At 47.0% G+C, this 13,467-nt stretch overlaps 1 protein-coding gene across 5 annotated transcripts in view; it reads right to left on the bottom strand.

The window, feature by feature from the left end:
• Positions 1 to 11,372: 11,372 nt before the first annotated feature.
• Positions 11,373 to 13,467, bottom strand: part of NLRP2 (NLR family pyrin domain containing 2) — a 30,443-nt gene continuing 28,348 nt past the window's right edge. For all 5 annotated transcript variants that reach the window (XM_030819629.1, XM_030819628.1, XM_030819626.1 and 2 more), the window contains one exon: positions 11,373 to 11,744. In XM_030819629.1, coding sequence (XP_030675489.1) covers positions 11,606 to 11,744 — 139 coding nt within the window. In that variant the 3' untranslated portion in view covers positions 11,373 to 11,605. The remainder of the gene's footprint in view (positions 11,745 to 13,467) is intronic.

The raw sequence follows: 13,467 nt of genomic DNA on the forward strand, positions 1-13,467 counted from the left end.
GTCACCGACTAGGGAAGGCAGCCTTCCCTTGATGTTTAATCATTGCAGGGACACCTCTCTGATTATTCACCCAGGTTTCAGAGGTGTCAGACCATGCAGGGATGCCTGCCTTGGTCCTTCACCCTTAGCGGCAAGTCCCGCTTTTCTGGGGAAGGGGCAAGTACCCCAACCCCTTCTCTCTGTGTCTCTACCCCTTCTCCACCTTTCTGGGGGGCAAGAAACCCCCAACCCCTTCTCCTTCACTCTTAGCGGCAAGTCCTGCTTTTCTAGAGGAGGGGCAAGTACCCCAATCCCTTATATCTCTGTGCCCCAACCTCTTGTATCTTTGTGCCCCAATCCCTTATTTCCACACCCGACCTCTTATCTCTGCACTCAGATCCCTTATTTCCACGCCCCAACCCCTTTCCCGCTTTTCTGGAAGGTAAGAACCCCTGAACCCCTTCCCTCCGTGTCTCTTTTCTCTGGGCTTGCTTCCTTCACTATGGGCAAACTTCCACCCTCCATTCCTCCTTCTTCTCCCTTGGCCTGTGTTCTCAAAAACTTAAAACCTCTTCAACTCACACCTGACCTAAAACCTAAATGCCTTATTTTCTTCTGCAATGCCACTTTACCCCAATACAAACTCAACAGTAGTTCCAAATAGCCAGAAAATGGCACTTTCAATTTTTCCATCCTGCAAGATCTAAATAATTATTGTCGTAAAATGGGCAAACGGTCTGAGGTGCCTGACGTCCAGGCATTCTTTTACACATTGGTCCCTTCCTAGTCTCTGTGCCCAAAGCAACTCATCCCAAATCCTCCTTCTTTCCCTCCTGCCTGTCCCCTCAGTCCCAACCCCAAGGGTCACTGAGTCTTTCTAATCTTCCTTTTCTACAGACCCATCTGACCTCTCCCCTCCTCCCCAGGCTGCTCCTCCCCAGGCCGAGCCAGGTCCCAATTCTTCCTCAGCCTCCGCTCCTCCACCCTATAATCTTTTTATCACCTCCCCTCCTCACACCCGGTCCGGCTTACAGTTTCGTTCCGTGACTAGCCCGTCCCCACCTGCCCAGCAATTTACTCTTAAAAAGGTGGCTGGAGCTAAAGGCATAGTCAAGGTTAATGCTCCTTTTTCTTTATCCCAAATCAGATAGCGTTTAGGCTCTTTTTCATCAAATGTAAAAATCCAGCCCAGTTCATGACTCGTTTGGCAGCAACCCTGAGACACTTTACAGCCCTAGACCCTAAAAGGTCAAAAGGCCGTCTTCTTCTCAAAATACATTTTATTACCCAGCCTGCTCCCGACATTAAATAAAACTCCAAAAATTAAATTCCGGCCCTCAAACCCCACAACAGGATTTAATTAACCTCGCCTTCAAGGTGTACAATAATAGAAAAAAGTTGCAATTCCTTGCCTCCACTGTGAGACAAACCCCAGCCACATCTCCAGCACACAAGAACTTCCAAACGCCTGAACCGCAGCAGCCAGGCATTCCTCCAGAACCTCCTCCCCCAGGAGCTTCCTACAAGTGCCAGAAATCTGACCACCAGGCCAAGGAATGCCTGCAGCCCAGGATTCCTCCTAAGCCGTGTCCCATCTGTGTGGGACCCCACTGGAAATGGGACTGTTCAACTCACCTGGCAGCCACTCCCAGAGCCCGGAACTCTGGCCCAAGGCCCTCTGACTGACTCCTTCTCGGCTTAGCAGCTGAAGACTGACGCTGCCTGATCGCCTCGGAAGCCCCGTAGACCATCACGGACGCCAAGCTTCGGGTAACTCTCACAGTGGAAGGTAAGTCCGTCCCCTTAGTCAATACAGAGGTCACCCACTCCACATTACCTTCTTTTCAAGGGCCTGTTTCCCTTGCCTCCGTAACTGTTGTGGGTATTGACAGCCAGGCTTCTAAACCCCCTGAAAACTCCCTCACTCTGGTACCAACTTGGACAACGCTCTTTTATGCATTCTTTTTTAGTTATCCCCACCTGCCCAGTTCCCTTATTAGGCCGACTTCCCTGACTATTCCTGGACTATAGCCGCATCTCATTGCCGCCCTTCTCCCCAGCCCAAAGCCTCCTTCGCGTCTTCCTCATATCCCCCGACCTTAACCCACAAGCATAGGACATCTCTACTCCTTCCCTGGCAACTGATCACATGCCCGTTACCATCCCATTAAAACCTAATCACCCTTACCCTGCTCAACGCCAATATCCCATCCCACAGCACACTTAAAAAGGATTAAAGCCTGTTATCACTCGCCTGCTACTCCATGGGCTTCTAAAACCTATAACTCTCCTTACAATTCCCCTATTTTACCCGTCCAAAAACCGGACAAGTCTTACAGATTAGTTCAGGATCTGCGCCTTATCAACCAGATTGTTTTGCCTATCCACCCTGTGGTGCCCAACCTGTACACTCTTTTGTCCTCAATACCTTCCTCCACAACTCACTATTCCGTTCTCGATCTTAAAGATGCTTTTCTCACTATTCCCCTGCACCCCTTGTCCCAGCCTCTCTTTACTTTCACTTAGACTGACCCTGACACCCATTAGGCTCAGTAAATTACCTGGGCTGTACTGCCGCAAGGCTTCACAGACAGCCCCCATTACTTCAGTCAAGCCCAAATTTCATCCTCATCTATTATCTATCTCAGCATAATTCTCATAAAAACACACATGCTCTCCCTGCTGCTAATGTCTGATTAATCTCCCAAACCGCAATCCCTTACAAAACAACAACTCCTTTCCTTCCTAGGCATGGTTAGTACAGTCAGAATTCCTACACAAGAGCCAGGACTGCACCCTGTAGCCTTTCTGTCCAAACAACTTGACCTTACTGTTTTAGCCTAGCCCTCATGTCTGCGTGCAGCGGCTGCCACTGCTTTAATACTTTACAGGCCCTAAAAATCACAAACTATGCTCAACTCACTCTCTACAGCTTTCATAATTTCCAAAATCTATTTTCTTACTCACACCTGATGCATATACTTTCTGCTCCCGGGCTCCTTCAGCTGTACTCACTCTTTGTTAAGTCTCCACAATTACCATTGTTCCTGGCCCGGACTTCAATCCGGCCTCCCACGTTATTCCAGATACCACACCTGACCCTCATGACGGCATCTCTCTGATCCACCTGACATTCACCCCATTTCCCCACATTTCCTTCTTCCCTGTTTCTCACCCTGATTACACTTAGTTTATTGATGGCAGTTCCACCAGGCCTAATCGCCACTCACCAGCAAAGGCAGGCTACGCTCTAGTACAAGCCACTAGCCCGCCTCTTAGAACCTCTCATTTCCTTTCCATCGTGGAAATCTATCCTCAAAGAAATAACTTCTCAGTGTTCCATCTGCTATTCTACTACTCCTCAGGGATTATTCAGGCCCCCTCCCTTCCCTACACATCAAGCTCGAGGATTTGCCCCCGCCCAGGACTGGCAAATGAGCTTTACTCAACATGCCCCGAGTGAGAAAACTAAAATACCTCTTAGTCTAGGTAGCCACTTTCACTGGATAGGTAGAGGCCTTTCCTACAGGGTCTGAGAAGGACACCGCAGTCATTTCTTCCCTTCTGTCAGACATAATTCCTCAGTTTAGCCTTCCCACCTCTATACAGTCTGATAACAGACCAGCCTTTATTAATCAAATCAGCCAAGCATTTTTTCAGGCTCTCAGTATTCAGTGACAGACTAATGGTCTATTAAAAACACACCCCACCAAGCTCAGCCACCAACTTAAAAAGGACTGGACAATACTTTTACCACTTTCGCTTCTCAGAATTCAGGCCTGTCCTCAGAATGCTATTAAGGTACAGCCCATTTAAGCTCCATTTAAGTTATTTCTTTGAAGATAGATTTCCACGATGGAAAGGAAATGAGAGGTTCTAAGAGGCGGGCTAGTAGCTTGTACTATAGCGTAGCCTGCCTTTGCTGGTGTGTGGCGATTAGGCCTGGTGGAACTGCCATCAATAAACTAAGTGTGATCAGGATGAGAAACAGGGAAGAAGGAAATGTGGTGAAATGGGGTGAATGTCAGGTGGATCAGAGAGATGCAGTCATGAGGGTCAGGTGTGGTATCTGGAATAGACGTTCCTTTTTATTAGGCCCCAGTCTCATTCCAGACACCAGACCAACTTAGACTGTGCCCCAAAAAACTTGTCATCGCTACTATCTTCTGTCTAGTCACACTCCTATTCCCCGTTCTCAACTACTCATACATGTCCTGCTCTTGTTTACACTGCCGGTTTACACTGTTTCTCCAAGCCACCATAGCTGATATCTCCTGGTACCATCCCCAAACCGCCACTCTTAACTCCTAAAGTAAATAAATAATCTTTACTGGCAAAGCTGTGCTGAACCTCCTTAGGCAGTCTCTAATTAGACGTCCTAGGTCCTCCCAATTCTTAGTCCTTTGATACCTGTTTTTCTCCTTCTCTTATTCCGTTTAGTTTTTCAATTCATACAAAACTGTACCCAGGCCATCACCAATAATTCTACACGACAAATGTTTCTTCTAACAGTCCCACAATATCACCCCTTACCACAAAATCTTCCTTCAGCTTAATCGCTCCCACTTCAGGTTCCCACGCCGCCCCTAATCCCACTCGAAGAAGCCCTGAGAAACATCTCCCATTATCTCTCCATACCACCGCCCAAAATTTTTGCCGTCCCAACACTTTACCACTATTTCGTTTTATTTTTCTTATTAATATAAGAAGACAGGAATGTCAGGCCTCTGAGCCCAAGCTAAGCCATCATATCCCCTGTGACCTGCACGTACACATCCAGATGGCCGGTTCCTGCCTTAACTGATGACATTCCACCACAAAAGAAGTGAAAATGGCCTGTTCCTGCCTTAACTGATGACATTGTCTTGTGAAATTCCTTCTCCTGGCTCAATCCTGGCTCAAAAGCTCCCCTACTGAGTACCTTGTGACCCCCACTCTGCCCGCCAGAGAACCCCCCTTTGACTGTAATTTTCCTTTACCTACCCAAATCCTATAAAACGGCCCCACCCCATCTCCCTTAGATGACTCTCTTTTCGGACTCAGCCCACCTGCACCCAGGTGATTAAAAGCTTTATTGCCCACACAAAGCCTGTTTGGTGGTCTCTTCACACGGACGCGCATGAAAGGTGCGTGTATATTTTTGTAACACAATAAATAATGACAGTATACACTTTTTCTTTTAGAAGTATGCTGTTACACAGAATTAAGAACAGGAAGTCTCAAAATTGTTTCCTTCAGGAGAGAAAACTTATTGATGGGGAGACTTCTGAAACACTTGCTTTGCATACTGCCGCTTAGTTAAAAAATCGCATTTTAACTTAAAAATATCCAAAAATAACACAGTTTTATAATAATAAATTATTACAAATATTACAAAATAATAAAAATACAAGTAATGCAGAGTGGAAATACAAAGCTATGTGTGCTAGACGGCTAATAAGTCATAACAAACAACACCAAAATTAAAGAACAAGATAGTTGTGACTTACCTTGGTCAGTCACTTTCCATAGTAATTCAAATCATTCAATCCAGGATATCATCTCTGAAAATGAAGGAAAAAAGCAACAGAAAATAGTGTAGAGGTCTCTGGTGTTCCAAGAATAGGCGCTGGAGGGAGATGTGGGTGCCTGAGCTGTGCCCAGTCACTCAAATGGCACACCTGATGCTACCTGTTCACTTCAGGCTGAGCAGGAGAGAGAAAAGACGTTCCCCTCAGCCACTTCCTGTCTTCTGATTTCACTTCTTGCCTGCCTCCGACTGCAAGTCCTGGTTTGACGTCACTTCCTGTCTTCTGATTTTACTTGATGTATGACCTCACTTCCTGTCTTCTACAACCACTTCCTGTCTTACTTCACTTCCTGTCTTCTGACTTTGCTTCCTGTATGACCTCACTTCTTGTCTTCTACCAGCACTTCCTGTCTTCCGATGTTACTTCCTATCTTGACTTCACTTCTTTTTTTTTTTTTGACAGGGTCTCGTTCTGTCGCCTAAGGTGGAGTGCAGTTGTGCCAGCTTGAAACCACCTTTCCAAAATTATGACTGAGACAATGAAAGAGATTTAACTGACTCCATTTTGCTTCTAACCTCCAAGCTGTCTTTTTTCATTCCTGGGCATAGGCTGAACTTTGGGAGAAACTTAGTTTATAGTTTAAACAAAGACGATAGCCCTTTTCCAAAGCAGACCTCTTTGTTGCCTGGGGACTAGATTGGCTCTGTAGGATGAACATTAGCCACGAGATTAGAAATTATGATTTAGGAGTCATGCAGCTGGAGGCTACAAGATTGTGACCCTCCCTAAACTGCCTCTAAGATCAGTGCTTAATTTGCAGACCCTGTACTTGATGGATCAGCTGGCACCACCCATATCAATAAACTGGCCCATCTTATCTTTTGGCCTCCACTCAGGAACTGAGTGCAAGAAGATAGCTTTGGCTCCCATGATTTCATCCCTGACCAATCAGCACTCCTGGCTCACTGGCTTCCCACCCACCCACCAAGTTATCCTTAAAAATTCTTCTTCCTGAATGCTGGGAGACACTGACTTGAATAATAATAAAGCTCTGGTCTCTCGTAGAGCCAGCTCTGCATGAACTATTCTCTATTGCGATTCCCTGTCTTGATGAATCAGCTCTGTCTAGGCAGTGGGCAAGGTGAACACCTTGGATGATTACAATCTTGGCTCACTGCAACCTCCACCTCCTGGGTTCAAGCGATTCTCCTACCTCAGACTCCCAAGTAGCTGAGATTACAGACGTGCACTACCATGCTCAGCTACATTTTTTTTTTTCTGTCCCCAGGCTGGAGTGCAATGGTGCGATCTCGGTTCGTTGCAACCTCCACCTTCCGGGTTTAAGCAATCCTCCTGCCTCAGCCTCCAGAGTAGCTGGGATTACAGGCATGCGCCACCACGCCTGGCTAGTTTTTGTATTTTTGGTAGAGACAGGGTTTCACCATGTTGGCCAGGCTGGTCTCGAACTCCTGACCTCACGTGATCCACCTGCCTCTGCCTCCCAAAATGCTGGGATTACAGGTGCGATCCACCACGCCCAGCCCACTCCCTGTCTTCTGACTTTAATTTCTGCCTGACTTCACTTCCTGCTTTTACTTGCACAGAGCACAACATTTACATCATCTACACTGCTCTGTCTGGGTGAGTAGAGGAACCCTGAAGAAGCCTGGGTCAGGGCTCAAGGAATGAGCGAGAGGAAAGGATGTGGTTACCATGGAAGTTGTTTTGGGGCGCAGGATGTGGTCTGGGATTGGGGAGTGTGAAAAGAAAGACCGTCACCGGGGTCTTTCCTCCAGAGCTGCAGCTGAGCCAGAGGATCTTCAACAGCAGAGAGGTCTTCGTATTCTGGTGGAAGAGCTGAGGACTGAGAGAAGCGCGGCTTAGCTCATGGGAGTGACCTTGGCTTTAAGAAGCCTGAAAATGAGGCTTGGAGGTAGCGAGTGGGGTGTGTGTGTGTGTGTGTGTGTGTGTGTGCGCGCATTGGGGGAGGGGGTCAGACTCTCATGACCTCTGAAAATGAGGCTTGGAGGTAGACAGTAAGGGGTGTGTGTGTGTGTGTGTGTGCATTGGGGGAGGGGGTCAGATTCTCATGGCCTCTGAAAATGAGGCTTGGAGGTAGACAGTGGGGTGTGTGTGTGTGTGTGTGCATTGGGGGAGGGGTCAGGCTCTCATGGCCTCTGGCTCTTATTGTTTTTTTTTGTTCCGGGAACATTTCCCGAGCCCATCATCTGGGCTAACCCAGCCCTCGTGGTTCCTGGGTGCAAACATGGCCATGGAACTGTGGAAGGGTTTTTTTTGTATCCTTAGCAGAGAACCCAGTGAATGCTTTCTTCTCGATCATCAGTGTGATAAGATCCAGAGCAAGCAGACGCTAATGCTGCTGTGAGCCTGAGGCCACACTTTCAGAATTCAGTGATGGGCGGAGGCGAGTGGTCACAGGTAAGGAGGTGCAAGAAAATAGGGACAGCAGTACTTGTTCATCTCTGAACATACAGATTCAGACACACAGAAACCACGTGCCACAGGTTTCACTGTTTAGGACTTGTCGGTCATGAGGGTAGGCATCTGAGAGTATGGCTAGATGAAACACACACATTGGAGAAAGATGGTGAATTATGAGTGCAAGTTTACATTTTATGGGCCCCTGGGGTGTCAATAGTTCCTAAATGGATGTAGATGTTACTCAATTTCTTCTCTAAAGATGGGGCTAGATTACAATGGCTCTCAACCTAAGAAAACTTTGCATTTCAGGAAGTATTTTCTACAGCCCAGAGACGTTTTTGATCATCATCACTGGGGGGATGCTGGCATCCAGGGGGTGGAGGCTGGGGATGGTGCCAGGCGCCGTGTAAATGTACAGGACCATGCTTCCCACCAAGCAGTGATCTCACCCCAAATGTCAATAGTGTGGAGAATGAGAAACCTTTAGTTTCTTCATGCAATGTCCTTTTTAAACTTTATGCCTCTCTTTTACCACCTTTCCCCCTTCTTCCCGCTGAAACTGAGAATAAAGATGCTCTGGAGGTCGGGCACGGTAGCTTATGTCTGTAATCCCAGCATTTTGGGAGACCGAGGCAGGCGGATCGCTTGAGGTTAGGGGTTCAAGACCAGCCTGGCCAACACGGTGAAACCTTGTCTCTACTAAAAATGCAAAAATTATCCAGGAGCCTGAGGCAGAATTGCTTGAACTTGGGAGGAAGAGGCTGCAGGAAGCCGAGATCACACCACTGCACTCCAAACCGGGCAATGGAGCGAGACTGTCAAAAAAAAAAAAAAAATGCTCAGGGAATGACCCATGCCCCATTGAACAAGGAGACCTTGAACCAGGAACAGAAGGAAACAGGAAACCTCAGAAGCCCAAACTGTATGCAGTGGAACTGGAAAGTGATGGAGTGGTTTAAAGGTAGTATCAGAGAACTTGGATCTAGTCGGTGAGAATAAACCAATGGCCCCTGATGAAGAAATGAAAGTAGGAAGAGAGATTAATTTTTTTAGTTTTAAATTTAAATATTAAAACTACTTTTGACCAGGTGTGGTGGCTCATGCCTATAATCCCAGCACTTGGGGAGGCCAAGGTGGGCAGATCACCTGAGCTCAGGAGTTCAAGACCAGTCTGGGCAACGTGGCGAAACCCTATCTTTACCAAAAATACAAAAATTACCTGGGTGCAGTGGTGCACACCTGTGGTCCCAGCTACATGGGAGGCTGAGATGGGAGAACTGCTTAAACTTGGGAGGTAGAGGCTGCAGTGAGCCGAGATCGTGCCATTGCACTCCAGTCTGGGTGAAAGGGCAAGATTCTGCCACCCCAAAAAAAAAAAAAAAAAAAAAAAAAGAAAAAAATGTTGCCAGGCGCGGTGACTCATACCTGTAATCCCAGCACTTTGGGAGACCAAGGCCGGTGGATCACCTGAGGTCGGGAGTTCGAGACCAGCCTGACCAACATGGAAAAACCCCGTCTCTGCTAAAAATACAAAATTAGCTAGGCTTGGTGGCATATGCCTATAATCCCAGCTACTTGGGAGGCTGAGGCAGGAGAATCGCTTGAACCTGGGGAGGTGGAGGTTGCAATGAGCCAAAATCGTGCCATTGCACTCCAGCCTGGGCAACAAGAGTGAAACTGTCTCAAAAAAACAAACAAAAAACCATGATTTTATTAGTGTTTAATAAAAATTTGTACTGTTATTTTTCCCCCTTACCATTTGTTTGCTCATCCAGTAAACACAGCAACAGTCTCCCCATGAGAAGCAACTTTGCCAACTAGTGTCGTCTTTATAGTACAGTTCCTTTTGTTTGTGGTTTTACAGCATAGAGCTTGCACTGCTGCTTTGTTGAATTTGGAATTCTGTATCACAAGGAAATACTGGAGACTCTGTAGTGAAAAACTATGCATACCATGAGATTTTTTTTTTTTTTTTTTTGGAGAAGGAGTCACTCTGTTGCCCAAGCTGGAATGCAGTAGTGCAGTCTTCAGCACAGTGCAACCTCCACCTCCTGGGTTTAAGCAATTCTCCTGCCTCAGCCTCCCAAGTAGCTGGGATTACAGGCATGTGCCACCATGCCTGTCTAATTTTTTATATATTTTTTTGAGACGGAGTCTCGCTCTGTCACCCAGGCTGGAGTGCAGTGGCGTGATCTCGGCTCACTGCAAGCTCCGCCTCCCGGGTTCACGCCATTCTCCTGCCTCAGCCTCTCCGAGTAGCTGGGACTACAGGCACCCGCCACCACGCCCAGCTAATTTTTTTTTGTATTTTTAGTAGAGACGGGGTTTCACTGTGGTCTCGATCTCCTGACCTCATGATCCACCCGCCTCGGCCTCCCAAAGTGCTGGGATTACAAGCGTGAGCCACCGCGCCTGGCCATTTTTTATATTTTTAGTAGAGACGGGGTTTCACCACGTTGGCCAGATTGGTCTCGAACTCCTGACCTCGTGATCTGCCCACCTCAGCCTCCCAAAGTGCTGGGATTACAGGTGTGAGCCACCGTGTCTGGCCGAGATGCTATTTTAAGTAAAGTTGGAATTTTTAAAGAGCAAAATCAGAGCAATGACATGGTCATATATGAGCTACACCGAAGCCCCTAAAATATTGTAGGCTGGTGGGAGAAATGCTGTGGTAGGTAATACTCAGCAGGCGGTGACCCACGCAGGTCGAGAAGTAACAACACAGGCCGGGCACCGTGGCTCACACCTGTAATCCCAGCACTTTGGGAGGCTGAGGCAGGAATACTACTTGAGCCTGGGAGTTTGAGATCAGCCTGGGCAACATAGTGAGACCCTGTCTTCAAAAAAATCCCACAAAAATTGGCCTGGTTTGGTGGTGTGCACCTATGTAGTCCCAGCTACTGAGGAGGTTGAGGCTGGAGGATCGCTGGAACCTGGGTGCTTGAGGCTGCAGTGAGCTATAACCATGCTGCTGGATTCCAGCCTGGGCAACAGAGCAACAACACTCATGCTTGAGGGGAAAAAAAAAAAAAGCCGGGTGCAGTGGCTCGTGCCTGTAATCCCAGCATTCTGGGAGGCTGAGGTGGGCGGATCACTTGAGGTCAGGAGTTTGAGACCAGCCTGGCCGACATGGTGAAACCTCATCTCTACTAAAAATAGAAAAAAATTTAGCCGGGTGTGGTGGGGGATGCCTGTAATCGCAGCTACTCAGGAGGCTGAGACAGGAGAATCGCTTGGGCAACAGAGTGAAACTCAGTCTAAAAAAAAAAAAAAAAAAAAAAAAAAGAAAGAAAAAAGAAAGAAAATACCACAGCAAGACAAAGATTGACAAGGCAATAGAAATCAACGCAATTAAACATGGTCACTTCCCCCAGCCCCAGGTTCTCCCCAATGAGACATCTTCTCTCTAACTTGTCAAAGCCCATTAAGTAACAGCTTCACTTGTGATTGCTCTCACCTTTATTTCTCTCAATATACCCGTGATACAGATATTTCATATGTAACAAAGGACGTGTGCACGTGTCAAACAGAGGCAGAATCATGGCTAAAACACCTAGCCCAGCAATGAACTCATGATCCCTGAGGAGTGGGGGCGGGAGAGGAGGAGTCACCAGCAGTTCACCAACACCTGGAAAATCGATGACTTCACGGAGAATGAATGACTCAGGGGGGATTCAGATCATGAAGTCATGAGAAGAAGGCCTTTTTTTCCAGGGATCATGTTTCTCAGTATCAATAATCAGTTGTGGGTTGTTTTCTTCTATTTCTTCCAGCAGCTTATCGAGTTCATCATTAAAGTTATCTATTTTCAACCTGGGGTACAATGGGGGAAGAAAAGGTTACTTTGTGCATCAAGGAGATTTGTTTCAAATTCCCAAGTACCTGAAAGTCTGTTAAGGAGGCACAGGGCATGGGTCACCTTTCCTGATTATTCTAGGTGGCAAAAGGAGTGTTCCACATTGATTTTTTTTTTTTTTAAAGACAGTCTTTCTGTCGCCCAGGCTGGAGTGCAGTGGCACCATCTCAGCTCACTGCAACCTGTGCCTCTCGGGTTCAAGCCATCCTATCCTCAGCCTCCCAAGGAGCTGGGACTACAGGTGCCTGCCACCATGCTCGGCTAATTTTTGTGTTTTTAGTAGAGTTGGGGTTTTACCATGTTGCCTAGACCGCACCTGGCCTGATTTGCTTATTTTTTATTTTTAAATATAAAATGAGGCCAGATGTGGTGGGTCATGCCTGTAATGCCAGCACTTTGGGAGAGCGAGGCAGGCAGATCACTTGAGGTCAGGAGTTTGAGACCAGCCTAGACAAGATGGTGAAAGTCCATCTCTACTAAAAATATAAAAGTTAGCTGGGTGTGATGGTGTGTCCCTATAGTCCCAGCTACTCAGGAGGCTGAGACAGGAGAATCACTTGAACCTGGGAGGCAGAGGTTACAGTTAGCCCATCGGGCCCCTGCACTCAGCCTGAGCAACAGAGTGAGATTTTTGTCTAAAAAATAAATGAAGTAGGCCGGGCGTGGTGGCTCAAGCCTGTAATCCCAGCACTTTGGGAGGCCGAGGCGGAGATCGAGACCATCTGGCTAACACAGTGAAACCCCGTCTCTACTAAAAATACAAAAAATTAGCCGGGCGTGTTGGCGGGCGCCTGTAGTCCCAGCTACTCGGGAGGCTGAGGCAGGAGAATGGCGTGAACCTGGGAGGCGGAGCTTGCAGTGAGCCGACATCGCGCCACTGTACTCCAGCCTGGGGGACAGAGAGAGACTCCGTCTCAAAAAAAAAAAAAAAAAAAAAAAAAAAAAAAAAAAAAAAGAAAAAAAATAAATGAAGTAAATAAAATGTAAAATTAAAGACTTCCATTTCTCTTTTTAATCTTTTCATTCCTCTTATTCTCAACCATGTTGATCTGATAGAGAAAACATAACATCAGGTTAACCTTGTAATGGTATATAGCCATTGTGTAGTTTTAGATGCTTGCTGATTATCATACACAGAAAATGGAATTGCTGAGTACAGCTGGGCTGTAGCTCTAATACTTGCCTACCTGCTCTGTCACCCACTTCAGCAACTTCTACTCGGTGGACCCCGGAGTACCAGTTAAATAGAGGAGATGCAGGCCAGGCGTGGTGGCTCACGCCTATAATCTTAGCACTTTGGGAGGCTGAAGCAGGCGGGTCACCTGAAGTCAGGAGTTCGAGACCAGCCTGACCAATATGGAGAAACTCCGTCTCTACTAAAAATACAAAATTAGCCAGGCGTGGTGGCGCACGCCTGTAGTCCCAGCTACTTGAGAGGCTGAGGGAGGAGAATCTCTTGAACCCGGGAGGCGGAGATTGCAGTGAGCTGAGATAGCGCCATTGCACTCCAGGCTGGGCGACAAGAGCAAAACTCTGTCTCCAAAAACATAAATAAATAAATAAATAAAAACTTAAAGCTTAAAAAAACCCTTAGTGTCCATATGTCTTTTGACTTACAAAGTATCTTAGGCTGAGATTTGTGTTAAATAAACAAGTAATCTGTTTCTTCTACATAAAGAT

This window comes from Nomascus leucogenys, chromosome 10 (genome assembly GCF_006542625.1).
Source record: "Nomascus leucogenys isolate Asia chromosome 10, Asia_NLE_v1, whole genome shotgun sequence".
Classification (NCBI taxonomy): domain Eukaryota; kingdom Metazoa; phylum Chordata; class Mammalia; order Primates; family Hylobatidae; genus Nomascus; species Nomascus leucogenys.